Source organism: Cucumis melo, chromosome 1, assembly GCF_025177605.1.
Source record: "Cucumis melo cultivar AY chromosome 1, USDA_Cmelo_AY_1.0, whole genome shotgun sequence".
In the NCBI taxonomy this organism is placed as follows: Eukaryota; Viridiplantae; Streptophyta; class Magnoliopsida; order Cucurbitales; family Cucurbitaceae; genus Cucumis; species Cucumis melo.
The window spans coordinates 9,066,568-9,084,092 of record NC_066857.1 but is presented as its reverse complement, the minus strand read 5'-3'; the positions used below and the strand labels follow the sequence as shown (position 1 = coordinate 9,084,092).

The 17,525-nt window shown below is 31.3% G+C and overlaps 1 protein-coding gene across 1 annotated transcript; it reads left to right on the top strand.

Moving 5' to 3' along the window:
- The first annotated feature begins 8,539 nt into the window (after positions 1-8,539).
- On the top strand, positions 8,540-16,123 carry LOC103500409 (probable alkaline/neutral invertase D). Its single transcript, XM_008463700.3, has 5 exons — positions 8,540-9,045; positions 9,881-10,280; positions 10,533-10,964; positions 12,307-12,865; positions 15,510-16,123. Exons 2-5 carry the CDS (start codon positions 9,897-9,899, stop codon positions 15,803-15,805), a joined length of 1,671 nt encoding a protein of 556 aa, XP_008461922.1. The 5' UTR covers positions 8,540-9,045; positions 9,881-9,896; the 3' UTR covers positions 15,806-16,123.
- Positions 16,124-17,525: the final 1,402 nt, after the last annotated feature.

Sequence of the window (17,525 nt, the reverse complement as noted above, 5' to 3'; positions counted from 1 at the left end):
TGGAGAAGCGAAATGTAAACTATCATGTAAAAAAGTAAACAATCGTTTCAAAAAAATACAAGATTGATCATATCTAAAGAATCTTGAAAAAAGATCATTTAGATTGGAGTAGTCAAATATAAATGATCATGTAAAAAATAAGGAATCTTGAAAAAAAATCATTTAGATTGGAGTAGCAAACGATGGTGTAAAAAAGATTTGGGTCCCAAATCTAAACGTAAGCAAATTAAATGATCATGTAAAAGAAATAAATCATCGTTTAGAGAAATCTAAACGATCGTATACAAAAAAAATTAAAAAATTTGTGTACCAAATTTTTTTTTTAAAAAAATCATTTAGATTTGGGTCCCTAATTTAAACGACCAAATGCAAGGATAACCAAATTAAACAATCGTGTACCAAAATTAAACAATGGAATTGAAAAGATAAATTGTAGTCATATCTAAACTGTTGCGTATCAAACAATAACCAAATCTAAATGATCGCAAATATATTACGCGCGTGTTGTTGACGACGTAGTTGACGGGACATTTTTTATATTATACATGGTGAATCTTCGGACTTTTTTCTGCTTTCGAAATTTTTCTATAGAATATAAATATTTTGTCGCTTTTTTATATTTTTGAAAAAATGACTAAATTAAATTTATATAATGTGGGTTAATTAATGAATATTTATTTCTTATTTGAATGACCGTAACTTTGGCCACAAAACAAGGATAAATATGTTATATCATATAATGCGCGAAAATCCTTAATTTGTCCTAATGGTTGCTTTAGATTTGATTTACTAACCAAATTATTACTTCAAATAATTTATACACGTACTCGAAAAAATAAATACACAAATAAAGATTATTAACTATCAAATTCTTGACATGGAATATATTGGTATATGATCGTTTAGATTTTGTTAAACAATTTTTTTTAAGATTCTTTTGGTACACAATCACTTAGATTTTTTTACATGATCGTTTATTTTTTTCAAGATTATTTGGTACACAATTGTTTATATTTGGCTAAACGATTTTAAAAAAAAATTCTTTTGGTACACAATGTTTTAGATGTGTCTATCGTTTATTTTTTTTAACGATTGTTTAGATTTGGCTATTCCAATCTAAACGATTTTTTTTCAAGATTATTTATACACGATCGCTTTTTTTTGTACAAGATCATTTAATGTAACGCCCCGACAAATTTAATTTCTTTTTATTATTAATGTTAAGTGTGGTTATGGAAAATGCAAATTTTGAGGAACTTTGTCTTTTGATTTGTGATTAATTAAAGTTTGGAGTTTTTATTTTGGTTGGTTTTTAATTGTTTTAATTGGAAATAAATTGGTGAAGTTTTGGTTGTTAATTAAATGATTGGTTGGTTAAGGGAGAGATGTGAGGACCTAATTGAGGAAAAGAAGGAAAGAAATTTTCAAAAAAAAAAAAGAAGAGAAGAAAAAAGGGGAGAAAGTTATTTTTGGAAAAAAAAAAGGGAGAGAGAGCAACTAAAGTTTTTCTTGAAACCCTAGCCGCCGACCTCAGCCCCGCCGCGCCGCCGTCTTTGCCGCCGGTTTCAAGCCCAAGCGTTCAGGAGCCAACCGTAGTTTAAGCCGAAACCCCATCCGCAGCCATCGCCCGAAGCCGAACCACCTGCGTCACCCTTCGCGACCCGCAGCCGAATCGTTCGCAGCCGCCAGCCGTCGCGTGAAGCCTCGTCCCGCCGTGTCGTCGAGCAGCAGCAGTCGACGGTCGTCAGTCGCACGCCTCCAGCCGTCGAAGCCGAACCCACGTTTCGGCCGTCGCCCGAACCCGAAGCCGACCGCGCCCGCTCACTCGCTCGCACAACGCTCCACGCCCGCGCACGCCCGCCCCGAGTCGCAAGCCGAGCCCGCGCGTGCCTGTCTGCGCCACGAGCCGCGCCTATCTGCGCCACGAGCTGAGCCGATCCCCAGCCTTCAAGCCGAGCTGGTTCCTGCTCCTCCAGCCGAGCCGCCAAGCCTAGTTTGGCTCTTTTCCACCTAATTTTAGTAAGTTGATTATTTGTTTTGGCTTACCCAGCAAAGACTCAATGTTTGGACCTAAATAATTTAATTTTGACTAAACTAAATTAAATTAACTCTTTAAGGACCACCTTGGACGATTTGACTTGGAGCGTGGATCTCTTCAGTAGGGGCTCAAGCATTGCAACCTCGACCTAGGGTAAGTCATAACAATTCACATTTATGACTTAAACCACGTGTTTTACATTTAGTAATGACTTCGACTCAGTATAAGGAGTTGGGTCTTTACATTTAAATTTAGCTACCTAAATCTGAACGACATTTTTTTCAAAGTCTACAAGTTCAACAACCAAATAAAAGTTTGAAAAAAAATATTTTTATATTTAATACATGATCTTAAACCAAATAATAGTATGAAAAAAAAAAGATAAAAAGAAATCACAGCAAAGAGAAAAAGAAAAACGGAAGAACAAACCTAAAACATTTAAAAATGATTAATTTTATGAGTTTTGTTATCCAAAGCATAAATATTTTACTTGTTTGTTATATTTATGAAATTTTTTTAATATTTTTTAATTTATATTCCATGTATAATGTCCATTCAAACCATATGTATATGTTCAAAAGGACTATAGATTCTGTATTTTGTCCTTTTTTTATTTATTTTTATTTTTATTTACTTTTCGTTAAATTAATATCTATTTGATTAATTGATTATATTAAAAGAAGGTTATATGTAAAATAAAAGGCAAAAGAAAAGAAATAAAAAAAGAACTATAATCTTGAAAAAGTAAAGTACGTTTGTTGAAGAAGAAGATGCTTGGCAATAACTTATTCTCTCCACAAACATGAGTTTAATTTATACAACAATTAACAAACATAGAGTTTAGTCCCGATCAATTTCTATTTTTTGAATCTTTAAATTAAATGATAAGACATCTAAATAAGATAAAATCAGTCAAAAATAAATTTAACTCATCAATAATTGAACTAAGCTCATTTTGAAGATCGAAAGATTTAATTTCAAATCTTTATTATTATTTATTAAAATAAAATTTATCGTTCTCACAGAAGTATTAGAATAATGTAGTGGATAGGAATGGTCGAATTTATTCACTTAAAATAAGATTTGTTATAGCAAGTTGATATGATATGAAAGTTGAAAAGGATAAGTATTTTGGTTTCAATAATATTATAAATTATATATATATATATATATATATATATATATATGTGAAGATTAACTCATTTTAATGTGTACTAGAGTATAATTTATCTATTATATTTTATTTTAAAATTTATTACATAATTTTCACTCAATAAAATTAGAAAAACTGTTTTAGAATTATTATGATTTTTTTCTTGATTAACAAAGCACGTTATTATCAATTACTTATTTAAATCTTAAGTATTCTATAATTACAAGTTGATTAAAACTAAATGTAATAAATTTGGAACATTTTATTAACTTTTATGACAAAATCAGATTTTGTCTTTTAGTGTTTTTTTTTTTTTTTAATACCCTTCTAAATATTGATTTTTTGAGATAATATCTTTTTTCTTTGAAAGAAAATTTATTATTTAACACTTTGCTACATAAAATAATACCATACATAAATAATATAAAGGAGATGCTTAACTACATTGCTTTGATTTAATTATATTTTTATTTATAGTGTAATATCAGATGTCCATATATATTTTAAATACCATGTCAACGTCATTGACATTTTGCAAATCCTGAAAAATGTAATTTATGTATCCTATTATTTCACATGTTAATAGAACGATACTCATACAATATTTTTTTTTCTTCATTATTTTTAATACTAAAATTACATAAAAGTGAAATTCAACTTCCACACTTTTAAAGAAACACAACCAAATTGTTAATTATTTGGATATATTTTATGCTAGTAGAGAATAAGTTTAGGTTAAAATTCAAAATTTTTATTTATCATATATATTTTCTATTTTTCTAATAAAAAAAATTTTAGTGCTCAATCTATTTTACATCTTTTTAATCTAAAGAAAATTTAAGTTATATTATAAGTATTATTAAAGGTAGATGAGTGTCTATTGTCATGTATCGCTTCGTTTCTCCACGATCTATATTGTCACGTGTCTTGGAGATACAAATCCTTAATTGTCATATAATTTACTTCATATTTGTCAAATTGATCATAAATACACTGACATTTGGTAGATTTTTTTGGGACACATATCGGTAAAATTTCTAAATAAATGGAAGAAAATAGGTTTTTTTTTTTTAAAAAATATATTTTATATTTTCTAATTATTTATTTTATTTGTATATTGTGTTTATTTGTTTTAATATTATATTTTATGAATTTTTGTGTCCGTTACAGAATGTTTATAAAAGATAGATTGATTTGCTATTTAGGAACTCAAAATAGATTAATTACTTACTCTACATTATTTTATATCTGTTTAAATATAAACGTGCAATACTCAGCCATATTCTAAAAAGAATTAGCAAAAAGAAAACTACTTTTTTATTATTGTTTTTTTTTTTGGACAAATTGACTAGAATTTTAAACCGTTTCTGGAATATATTCCAATATAAAATAATTTCCATAAAGTAAATCTACCTAGATTTCCATGAAAGGTTAACTTTGGCAATAAGACTACTAAATAAGTAATAATATTTAGTTAAATATAGCTTGGTTGAATTTTTAATTTAATCAATTTGGTTCTAAATTTGGTATTCTTTTATTTTAAAAGTTTTGATTTATTTATTTTTAGTACCAGAGAATTTTGAATTTTTGTTAATACTCATATATCATAGTTAATTCATTTTTACTTACCCATTGATATTATTTGATACAACGAGTTAAAAAATGTAAGTTTGATTTAGTAATAATTGACATGATCTTCTATCTTAGACTAAAAGTAGAAGATTCGATTCGTATCCCCACAATTATTGTACTAAAAAAGTTTATTAATATAATACTTTTGTTACACTAATTGATATTTACTTTTTTATAATTCAAACTACACGTTTTATGGTGGCTAATAGTTGAGAAATAAAATATGTCAATTGAATTATGATTGTTTTAACTTGTGTGATATGTATTCCATTTAGAAGCAAACTTAGACGACAAGAGAGATTATAGAAATAAAATTTAAAACTTCTGTGATCAATAGCAACAAATACTGCCAAGCCAAATTAGCAAGGAAACCAAAAAAACCAAAATCACAACCACCAGATTTATAACTTAACCATAATTTTTGGAAATACCATAAATACATCACTAAAGTATAAAGTTGTTAAATGATAATTTCAATATGACTACTCAAACAAAAAAAAAAAAAAAAAAAAAGAGAGAGAGAAGAAGAAGAAGAAAAAAAAAGAGGGAGAGAAAAAGAGAAGGGAAGATTCTATAGTTACAAAAATAATAATTAGATTCAAAATAATTAACTATGTAACAATATTTTAAAAAATTGTACAAATACAATAAAACTCAAAGTTTATCACTGATAGACTATGTTGCAAATATGAGTCATCACTGATAAACCATAAGAGTTTATTATCAGCAACAAAAGTCTATCATTGATAGACTTTTGCTGTATTTGTGAAGTTTTTAAAATATTACTATACTTAATTATTAGGAGTGTTTTAAAAAATATAACAAAGCGACAAAATATTTACATTGTATAGAACAATTCTGAAAACGGAAAAACCCACAAGCCCACAACGGAAAATACCAAAAAGGCACCGTCAACCATGTTGTCAACAACGCGCATAATATATTTGGTATACGATCGTTTAGATTTGACTATTGTTTGGTACAATACCGTTTAGATTTAGTCTTTTAGATTTATGATAGTCAAATCTAAGATTTTTTTTTTCAATATTTTGTACACAATCGTTTATATTTGGTTACACGATCATCTATATTTGGTCATTTAGATTTGACTGATTTTTTTTCAAGATTTGGTACACGATCATTTAAATTTGGCTAAACTATTTAGAGAAAAAACTAGCAACAATATTGATAATCAATTATAAATTTTTATTGCTATCTATTTAGGGGTAGACAGAGATAGAAATCTATCACTCTCTATCTAGATAGACATAAAGATAGAAAATATTCTCAATTTACTTATATCTTTAGATTAAAAAATGTTCTCGTTTAGAGTTCTTCAGTCACTTAACTCCAAACACTCCCATTTGACTATTCTTGGGCCTTCAATTCCAAGTTTTTTCCAAATCCAACATCTATGCTTGTGAGAGCATAAGGATTATCTCAATAGACTAATGATGGTGGAAATCCTTGAGGGTATACAACATCCTTGTTGATATATGATGCTTTCTTGAAGAATTGATAGGTTAGGAGGTAAGACAATCTTCCTTATGGCTAGTCATTGAAGGCTTGGTCATCATCCAAAATGTTTAGATGTTGGAGATTGATATGGTTTTATTGTTGTTTGGAGATGAAGAAAGCTAGTAAGATGTACAAATTGACTAATTTCACTTTTAATTATTCTTCCTTGTTGCCTAATCCTTTGAATATCCTCTCTATATCCCTTCTTGTTACATACTCGTCGTGAACAAAAAAAGCGCTAGACTCTTTTTTTTTTTCCAAATTTAATGGATAGAATTTATGGCCTTTTAATCCAATCACGATACAAAATTCCTTCAACTCAAATTCTGTTATATATCCACTGAAGTTGAAGGCTAGGATATTGGGCTTCTTTGTATGACATTGCTTCCTTACTAAATAGTTCAAGAATTAGTTTGATGTTTTGGCCATTCTAATGTTGAGGAAATGTCCAAAATGACTTTTTAAAACTTGAGAAAGAATAGTTTGATCCAATTTTGTTTCGATCAAATTCAAAGTATCTAGATTGTAGTATAGAATAATTCTTAGGTTTCTGTATTCATTTGCATAGTTAGGTCATAATTTAGGTGATGTTGCTTAACCTGTTGAAAAGATATAGTTAACAGTATGTTAGAAAATAAAAGCTACTAGCAACATGTGACCAATACCACAGTATATTAGAAGTCAAACGCAATATAATATACAATATTATAATAGCATTAGCATGATAGAACTTATAACAATATGTTAACATGTGATAAACCACTATCACTATCTACCTCAAATAGACAATTATAGTGCTTTATCTTTGTCTATCTCAGATAGACAGAAATAGAAGACTATCACTGTCTACCTAAGACAGACATAGATAGAGCTCAATATATGTCTATCCCTCCTTCATCCTAGAAAAACCACGAAAAAAACAACACAACTAGATAAGAAAAACAAGTAAACCAACCAACAATAAAGAAAAAAAAAACAATTTCAAGTTAGACAAAGATGACATTTTATCACTATCTATTCTAGATAGACAATGATGGAATGTTATCACCATCTATTTGAGATAAATAGTGATAAACTATCACTGTCTATCTCATATTCTATTGGGCAATACCTTCACTTTCTCTAACAACTTACCTTCACTTTCTCTTCATGCTTTATTACTTTTCCTTTTGAAGATTCAACTTTCATTGTGTTCTTTCCTTTTGCTTTGCTTACCATCTATATATGTACAAAAAGGTTTTAGTAAGTAAGATTGCATGAGATAATCAATGAAATGAAAAGAAAATAGAAGCATTCATATCTTTGTTTTAGGTCGATGATACAAGCAACACAGGTGAAGATAGTGAAAGAAGAAAATGAATAGGCAAAGGCAACCAACGAATGGAAAAAGTCACAGATAGAAAGAAGAAGAAGAAGAAGCGGCCGACGGATGGAAGAAGAAGAACAAGAATTGAAACGAGATATATGAGATAAAGATGGATATATGGCGATTTGTTTTTGTGTTTGAGGGAGATGGATGCCATCAAAGTGCACTAGTGAAGAAGATGATTTGTGTGTAAGTTCTTTGATGAGTTTAATCGTGGGATAAATTTCACAAAAACGATGTGACGAGGGTATTATTGGTATTCATGTAGTGGGCTTGGAATTTTTGGATAAGTTTTTTTCCTTTTTCAAAATAGTTCAATATGATGTAAATATATATATTAAAAAATGTCCCTAGAATTTAACTAAAAACAATCTTTATCTATTTAGAAAGTTGAGAATCATCGTTGAAAAGTGAGAGAAAACAAACTTAATTTCTTGAAAATAAAAAATGAAATAATACTTATTGAACAAATTATTACAAATTTAAAATTAAAAGAGAAGAAAATAAAAAAACTAAAGTTGAAACACAAAATTCTTATTAAAGGTAAATTTTGTTTAATCCAGACGAGCACATTTTCATCGAGATTAACACAATGACGAAAAGAACCCTGGAAAGATTAGATAGAATATTGATGATAGGTTTGTAGAAAAAATTGTCCACAAAACGAGAAAAAAACGGAGAAAAAAATAAAATAAAAAAGAAAATAAGAAAGAAAAAGAAAAAATGCCCTCACCTACCCGCAACCTTTTTGATTTAGTCAAAAATCACGCTCTTGATTTCTCCTATAAATGAGCCCTCCTTCCCAATCCCTCCTTCCATTGCCTTTCTTTATACAATCAAAAATCACTATCCGCACCCACCCCAACATTTTCCTTAAAAATCCAAAAGAAAAGAGAAAAAAAAAAATAAAAAAATAAAAAAAAATAAAAAAGAGAGAATTAATTTAGGCCGCGTTTTATTAATTATTTATTCTGGCAACGACAAAATTGTCAGACGTTAGCCAGAAAACTGCGTCGTTTTGTCCACGTCAGACACAGGTCACCGGCAGTTCCCGGTGGCGCTAATCTCTCTCTCCTTTCATTTGGACCTCCGATGTGTTAGTTTGCATAAATTGGATAACAGAGAGAAATACGGACTGGGACGGTCCCCTTCCCGCTTCCTCAGCTATAAATACCAGCTGTTGACAATCCTTTTTTCTTTTCCCCCCTTTTCCTCCATTTTTCATTCTCTCTTCACTCTCCCCCCTTCCAACTTTCTTCCTTCTCCGGCCACCATTTTCCGGTCAAACCTCTCCTGTTCTTTCTGATTCCTCTGCTTTCCTCATTTCTTCTCTCTCAGGTATACTCTCTCTATCTCTCTTTTTCTTTATCTCTTTTCTTCTCTCTGATCCTTTGTGGAGCTTCAGATCTGATAATTTTGATGCTGTTTAATGGATGCCTATCTCTCTTTCTTTCTTCTACCTCTTCCATTTTCACTCTTATCTTCTCACGTTTTTTCTTTTCTAATTATTTCTCGAAATTGTTTTTCTACTTCTTTTCTTTCTGCTTTAACACTCCTTGTTTATTCTGATACTGTTCTTGATCTGCTATTCGCTTTTGTGTTTTTGCTAGCTCGGTGCTGGATCTTTTTTTCTCTTCGTTTTTGTCTTTTTCTTTGTTTTTTTTTTCCCTTTAAAGTTTGGTTTGGTTTGCTCTTAAATTTATTTGTGATTTCTTATTTTGCTAGTTGATTAGTTGATAATTCATGTGGCGATGGAGTGTGTCTATGTCTGTACATAGTAAAAATGCCTTTTCTTTGGGTTAGTTTTACTCATTCGTCTTGCTGAAAGCATTAGGAAGGATTTGATACGTTGAATGTCAAAGTTTTTAGCAAATCAACTTGCTAGTAATTAATGAGCGCTTCTATATCTGTCCACATTCCTTCTATGCTTAGGGACATGATATGTTTGACTTTTTGTTTCCATCTTTGAGTCATTGGTTTTCTTTCCTTTTTTTTTTTTTTTTTTGTGTTAAAACGTCAGTGTATTTTTGCCAGTTTTCTAATCAACTTTACGTTTCTGTTTTGAATTGAAATAAATTGTGAGATTGTCCCTTGGTTCTTTTAAATATTATTATTGTGATCTGGTTTAATGAATTCCTTCTACGCTTGAACTGTTTATCTGTTCTTAACACAGATAGAGGAAAAAGGAAATGGATGGGTATGGGTTGGGACTTCGAAATGTGAGCTCTCATTGCTCGATCTCTGAGATGGATGATTATGATCTTTCTCGTCTTCTTGATAAGCCTAAACTTAATATTGAGAGGCAAAGATCATTTGACGAGAGATCCCTCAGTGAGCTGTCCATCGGCCTTGCTAGAGGAGGCTTGGACAACTTTGAGAGCTCATATTCACCTGGTGGAAGGTCAGGATTTGATACCCCAGCTTCATCTTCCCGAAACTCGTTTGAGCCCCACCCAATGATCGCTGAAGCATGGGAGGCTTTGCGTAGATCCATGGTGTATTTTCGGGGCCAACCAGTTGGAACCATTGCAGCATATGACCATGCCTCGGAGGAAGTTTTGAATTATGATCAGGTATGTTTTTATCTTCCATATTTGCAGTTTCTGGAAAAGCACGGCCACAAAAAACCTGATGTAACTTAGTTAAATCGTAAAACCGGAGCCCCTATCACCATTTCTTACCACAATTTGTTATTTAATTGAAAATAACTAATTGTATACTTGCAATCGTTTCTATAAAATTAAAAGAAACAATTGTATACTTGTAAGGATGATAACTTTAACAAAAGTCTGAATTATGTATGGGCACTGCTGCTCTTCTCTCAGGTTTTTGTTCGGGATTTTGTACCAAGTGCGTTGGCTTTTCTGATGAACGGGGAACCTGACATAGTTAAGAACTTCCTGCTAAAGACGCTGCAGCTTCAGGGATGGGAAAAAAGAATTGACAGATTCAAGCTTGGGGAAGGTGCAATGCCAGCTAGCTTTAAGGTTCTTCATGATCCCGTTAGAAAAACAGATACCGTTGCTGCTGACTTTGGAGAGAGTGCGATAGGAAGAGTTGCTCCTGTTGACTCTGGATTCTGGTGGATCATTCTGCTCCGTGCATACACAAAGTCAACAGGTGATCTATCTCTGGCTGAAACATCAGAGTGTCAGAAGGGCATGAGACTTATTTTAACTTTATGTCTGTCGGAGGGGTTTGATACGTTCCCAACTTTACTTTGTGCTGATGGATGCTCCATGATTGATCGAAGAATGGTAAAATTTCTTTTTATCTTTTGCTCATTATGAAGTTACTTTTAGCTATTTTTTTTTTCATATTACGTAATTTTCTCTTGATAATACTTTCAATTAAAATTTAGTATCTGATGTCTCTGTATGTAACAACTGAATGTTTCTAAAACGAATGTTCTTATAAGTTAATGACATCAGTTGATTTTCTTATAGGCTAATCCATAAAAAAAGGAAAAGAAGAGCTTGTTATATTTCTCTCTAGGAGGTCTTTTAATGATCTGACTGTTGACTTCTTGGACTTTGTTTTTATTTACATTGTATCATTTATGTGTGATGCAAACAACTGATTTTATTTGTTGTGTTACTGCTATACTTTGATGGCTTATGTTGCATGGCTTCATCGTAAAGAATTAACATTTTTAATGCGTAATGAACATAAGTGGTCCTGCATAATTATTTATCAGAACACTATGCCATTACTGAAGCATGTATATTTGAAGAGCTAACTTCTTACATTGTTATTTCCCCTTCAGTGAACTGTATTGTGATGGTGCCTATCATTAACAATTGATACGAAAGGTTTAAACTATGATTTCATCTTTCTTCCTTCCTTCAACCTTATTTCCTTGTCTAACTGGAAAGGCAGAAAAGAGATTTTACAGCACGGTCTATTTAAAGTTGTGTTGTTTGCCTCGGTATATAAAATTGGGGGTTTAGATTTAGTCAGCTGTCCTGTATTTATCTATTTTCAAACGATTATTTTTAGTCCAGCATAAGCTACAGTTAACAACTTTACTAGTTAAGTCATGCGGACGCAAATCCTTCTACCCAGAAGTGCTATTTTGCAGCTTTCATATAAATTTTTTGCAGTGATATAATTCTTAATTTTAGGTAACCCTAAATGGCTTTTTTCCTTAAAAATTATTCAATAACATTTTGCATTTTCTTTTTGTTTTGGATAAGAAACGCTAATTTAATAATTTGGTGTGCATAAATGATATTTTGACTAATTAATGATCAAAGTGCTTTCTTCTTGTAACTTCTTTCGCCTTGGAGTTGGTCTTCTGCTTCTTTTGTAGATTTCTCTGATCTTTGAAATATTGTGTTTTGAATGAAAAATGTTCTGATAATTATAAAACAAAGTATGGAAGGATAAGACATCGTCCTCTTCAACTAAAGAAAGGTTGGCCCTCAAATATCAATCTTTCTGGAACCTTCTGTGATTTTATTCATATGTTAAAAGCAACAGATAACCTTATCAGTAACTGCTTTGCAGATATGGTGTTCAAATTTAAATAACGCAAGATGTTTCTGACAAATATTTATCTTGTCTGTTTATTTTAATATAATATTGTTTTTTGTCCAGGGTATATATGGTTATCCTATAGAAATTCAAGCCCTTTTCTTTATGGCCCTGAGATGTGCTCTGGCTATGCTGAAACATGATGCTGAAGGAAAAGAGTGCATAGAGCGTATTGTGAAGCGTTTGCATGCCTTAAGTTATCACATGAGGAGTTATTTCTGGCTTGATTTCCAGCAACTAAATGACATCTACCGTTATAAAACTGAAGAATATTCTCATACAGCTGTAAATAAGTTCAATGTCATCCCTGATTCAATCCCAGAATGGGTGTTTGATTTTATGCCCACACGTGGTGGGTACTTTGTTGGTAACGTTAGTCCTGCAAGAATGGACTTTAGATGGTTTGCTTTAGGTAACTGTGTTGCAATTCTAGCATCTCTTGCCACCCCTGAGCAATCAATGGCTATTATGGATCTTATTGAATCACGCTGGGAAGAGCTGGTTGGAGAAATGCCTTTGAAAATATCATATCCTGCCATAGAAAGCCATGAGTGGCGAATTATTACTGGTTGTGATCCGAAGAATACCAGGTGGAGCTACCATAATGGTGGATCTTGGCCAGGTTTGTTCATTCACTCATTCTCTCTTCAAGTTATAAAAAAGTTTATATTGTTGTTTATGATTAATCCATAAGAATTTCTCATAATAGCTTTAGGTATAAAAGTAAACCGAGCCAGATATTGTTGGCTTGCAGTTAGAACGTGCATTAATGGCCAACCTTTCATGCACTTTGATCTGCTAATTATCAGTATTTTAAACCTCAAGAAGATGGTATTTAGGAACTGTCATTTTCTTCCCTTCAATGATTTCTTGAAGCTTATCCACTACAGGATTTTAACTTCTAGCCTGTAGTAGAGGTCTGAGGTGGAATCTAAGTTGATACAACAGAAAAAGTATCAGACCAGTATTTTAGAAAAATTTCCACAATGATAATTGCAAAGTGGTGAATTTCTGGTGGGCTATAAATAAGTTTCATCTATAAAGAATCTATTCCACATTTTTGTACTTGTAAAGTCCGCTTTTAGGAAGAATGCACTTAGGTGCCTTACTTTAAAGACAAGGAAAACTTGCTCAGACAAGCATTTAGGTTTGTTCTTCTGAGCTTTGTGAGGCACGAAGCCTGTACCCACGATGATACCTATCTTTGTAAAAATTCTAGGGTTAACAGGAAAGAAAAAGAAATGAAAATGAAAAAGAATGAGCTGATGTGCCTTATCTTTTTTCCTTCATTCTTTCGGCGCTGTCTGAAGTAGCTCTTTCTCTTAGTTCATACTTATGTGGATGGGCATTCCAAGTGCTAGAAAAGGATTAAGTATTATTCCTAGAGGCTATTTCTCATTCTCCTCTCTCGTGAGCTTGCTTCCTCTCTCTGTCTCCCAGAATTAACTCTCTTATGATTGTTACTCTCAGCATTTTGTCTCTCCCCTTTATCTCTCTTAGAACTAAATCTTTGTTTTCATCAACTGAAATGGTAACTATAAGCTAGTGATGATTTTCACTATGATGAACTCTTTTTACTTATTGTTTTGTATTATTTTTTGATGAATGTCAAATTTTCTAGACTCGATATACGTATTGATGCCAGTCACAGCAATGGTCTATTGTCTAAAAAAGAACTGAAGTTCCTTCCTTTGCATAAACCATTAATAAGATTTATTGGTAAAGTTTTATTGTTATGAATAAAGTTACACATAACATACAAAATAAGATTTATTGGAAAAATTGTAGTGTTATGAATAAAGTTACGCATAACATACATAATAAGATTTATCGGAAGAATTGTAGTGTTATGAATAAAGATAGGCTGTCTCCAATCATCATGTTTATCTTGGTGATAATGAGAAATGTTGTCCTCAAAACCTATCACGTTAGACCCCACATTAAGAAAATCATGATAATTCCTTATGAAGTTAAGGTACCAATCATGATCCCAATTTTCCAGCATTACTTGCTTTCTGTTGATATGAAGGTCTAACATATCAAGAGTTGCCTGAATCCTCATCTTTTTTGTTAACTGATGAAACTATCTCGGTATTCTCAGTTATTTTTTGGGGCCACCAGTACCCTAATTATAAGTAAATCAAGAACTTCGCGGGTAGTATAATAACGTTATTTTTGTGTACCATCCAAGGGTTATTCTTGCCTTACTTGCTTTTTGACAAGGAAGCTGAGCTTTCATTCAGAAATATCAAGTGTACAAGAGGGACCAGACATAACAAAAAAAAAAAAAAAAAAAAAGAAAACTCAGGAAAAAGAGCCCGAACTCTCATCGCAAGGAAGTATCTCAATCATTAAGAATGAAACCAAGTTGTTAATGACAAAAAGTTCGATTAATGGATGCCCATAAGGAAGAGTTAAATGCAACCAACTGCTGTATCTCTTTCACCAAACCTCTGAATTCCTCTGAAAATCTTGTTGTTCCTTTCCAACCAAATCCCCGGAAAATGGAGAAAAACCAAGCTTGTTATGGAACTCTTCCTTTGTAACGAAAATGGGGGATCTAGAAGCACCACCTCATTAATTGAGAGAGACAGTTTTACGAGCCTGCAGAACATTGAAAATCCGAAAAATTCTCTAATTAGGCATCAATGCATTTGTTTTTCCATTTATGGAACAGGCATCCATAAATTAATATTACTATTAATCACATTTAGGAGTATCGACTATGATCACGAAAAGAGTTGGGATGTTGTTGGAGCATCAAGTATGATTTTTTCACGTTTCTCGTTGGACTTTGATTTCGAAGGCTTTTGTAACTATCATCTTAACAAGATTTTGTATAGTTGGGGTTCTTTCCTGCAGTGGGAGGCCCATTTTTTCTAGGTGTGCTTTTTGTATGCTTGTGTATTTTTTCATTTTTATTTTCAATCAAAGTCGTTTTTGATCGCAATAAAAGAAAAGAAGAGATGTTTAGGGTTGAGTATAAAGTTGGAGTCATATAGATGCTGTTGGAGATGGATGGCATTTTCTCAACACTAGAATCTTGCTTAAATTTTCTTGTTGGAAAAGATCCTTGATGATTTGGAGGGCATCAAACATACTTTATACAGATGGATATTTTCATTAGTCAGTGCAGTCGATTCTCATGAGACATGGAAATTCAGGATCATCAGTAAAAAAAGATTGCGGATGTTGGTTGTTATTCTCATCTTTCGTCTTGTTTTGTATTTTTAATACTGATATCTTTCTCCATGCTTTGGGTGCAGTTCTACTGTGGCTGCTAACAGCTGCTTGCATTAAAACTGGACGACCACAGATTGCTAGAAGAGCCATCGAGCTGGCGGAGAGTCGGTTGCTGAAGGATAGTTGGCCGGAATACTACGATGGAAAGTTAGGAAGATATATTGGAAAACAAGCGAGGAAATACCAGACATGGTCGATAGCAGGATACTTGGTTGCAAAGATGATGTTGGAAGATCCGTCACACTTGGGGATGATATCACTTGAAGAGGACAAGCAAATGAAGCCACTGATCAAGAGATCATCATCTTGGACCTGTTAGGCCAAATGAAGAAAGAGGTACTGTAGTCGAAACCCGGGCTTTTTCGTTTTCCATTGTAACACTATTCTTTTTACATCTTGGCTGTGTACAATAGAATATCCCTCATCAATCTGCAGAGACTTTTGGCTTTTGAGAGAAGAAAAAAGGTACATTGTGTCTCCAGTTTTTGGCACAAAATTCTGCAAAATTTCTTTTGTTGAGATTTCCTCAGCCACTGAATGAAATGAATGAATGGCTGCTTGGTTAAGGGCGAGACACTTTTCGTTTTTAACATATGAACTTTTTGGACTTCTTTAATAAATGCCCATTTTTCTCAAACATATCCTCTTTAATTTCTTTCTTTCTCTTTATTTATTTTTCAAACTTCCAGACATCGTTGGTACAAATGCATTATGCTCCTGTTGTTATTTGATATTGAAACATTTCATAGAGCTGCGAATTAGGTGTTGGTGGTTTGTTTTCGTATTCCATGCTTAAACATTGTGTTTATTTACTCCTTTGTAATATGTATAGTAAACTTATTTGAAATTAGACCTAAATTTATTACCTAAGGTTATGCTATTCTCATCTATTGAAATGTAATATTGTAGTGATTTGCATTTTGCCAGGATTGAAACATTTACAAAATATAAAAATAAATATTATTCACAAAATAAATATAAATATTTTCGGGGCATTTCAAGTCTAGGAAAATGAACTAGAATATGTACGATATATGACTAAATTTCATCATTGATAAAACATAAACATGAAGTTTTGTTATGTTTTATAAATATTTTCAATAGATTTTGCTATTTACAATCATTTTTTAATATTTTTTTTTTGTATAGATAGTGGAAAATATAGTAATAAAATTTAAAAAATTATAGGTATACTACCACAATTCAAAAGAATTTATAAATATAACATACTTTATAGAGCTATTTGCAGCCATGAAAAATGTCAAATGAAAATTGAGTTCATGACCCAATATTTTAAAATTTACAAAAATCACAACTCAATTGAACTATCAGATGACTAAAATGCCTTCATACTTAAAATTCTATATGATTGTTATCGAATTGTCATCTGATAATTACCAATGATATTGTTGGCTAATTGATTGTTGTATGACTATTGTTCGATTACTATTTGATGTTTATTGTTATCTGATTGTTAATGATACCAATTTACCATTTTATTGTTATTTAATTTAATATTGATTTTTATTTAATTGAAAATGATAATAATTGTTATCTAATGACCTTACATTTTTTTTTTTATATAATTATTATAGTTTTTGTTACCATTATATTGTTATATGATTACCTTTATTTTTTATCGGTTGTTAAAAGTTTTTTTTATTATATTATGATTGTTATCTGATTATCTTACATTTTTTGTCAATTACTAAGTACTTTCTCTAATTATCATTCATTTTTGTAATCTACATAACATTATCGATTATCCTATTGCCTTTATAAAAAATGATCATTAAAAGCTTAACAACAATAACAAAATACTTTGATTACCTTCTACTTGTCATATAATTACCTTTATTCTTTTTCATAAAACTTATAACTTTTAATAAAAATAACAAAATAAAGTATTAATCACATGACAATCAAATAGAAATCACAAATTACTTCAAAATATGTGACAATTAGAGAACAATTATGTGACATTCAAATAGAAATAACAAAATAAACCCTAAAATCATACCTAATATCTAATAGAAGTA

Bases quoted from the DNA above. Each gene is read 5' to 3' on its own strand.
- LOC103500409 (XM_008463700.3), top strand. From the start codon at position 9,897: ATGGATGGGTATGGGTTGGGACTTCGAAATGTGAGCTCTCATTGCTCG. The intron at 10,281-10,532 runs GTATGTTTTTAT...CTCTTCTCTCAG, and splicing joins AAGTTTTGAATTATGATCAG to GTTTTTGTTCGGGATTTTGT. The intron at 12,866-15,509 runs GTTTGTTCATTC...CTTTGGGTGCAG, and splicing joins TAATGGTGGATCTTGGCCAG to TTCTACTGTGGCTGCTAACA.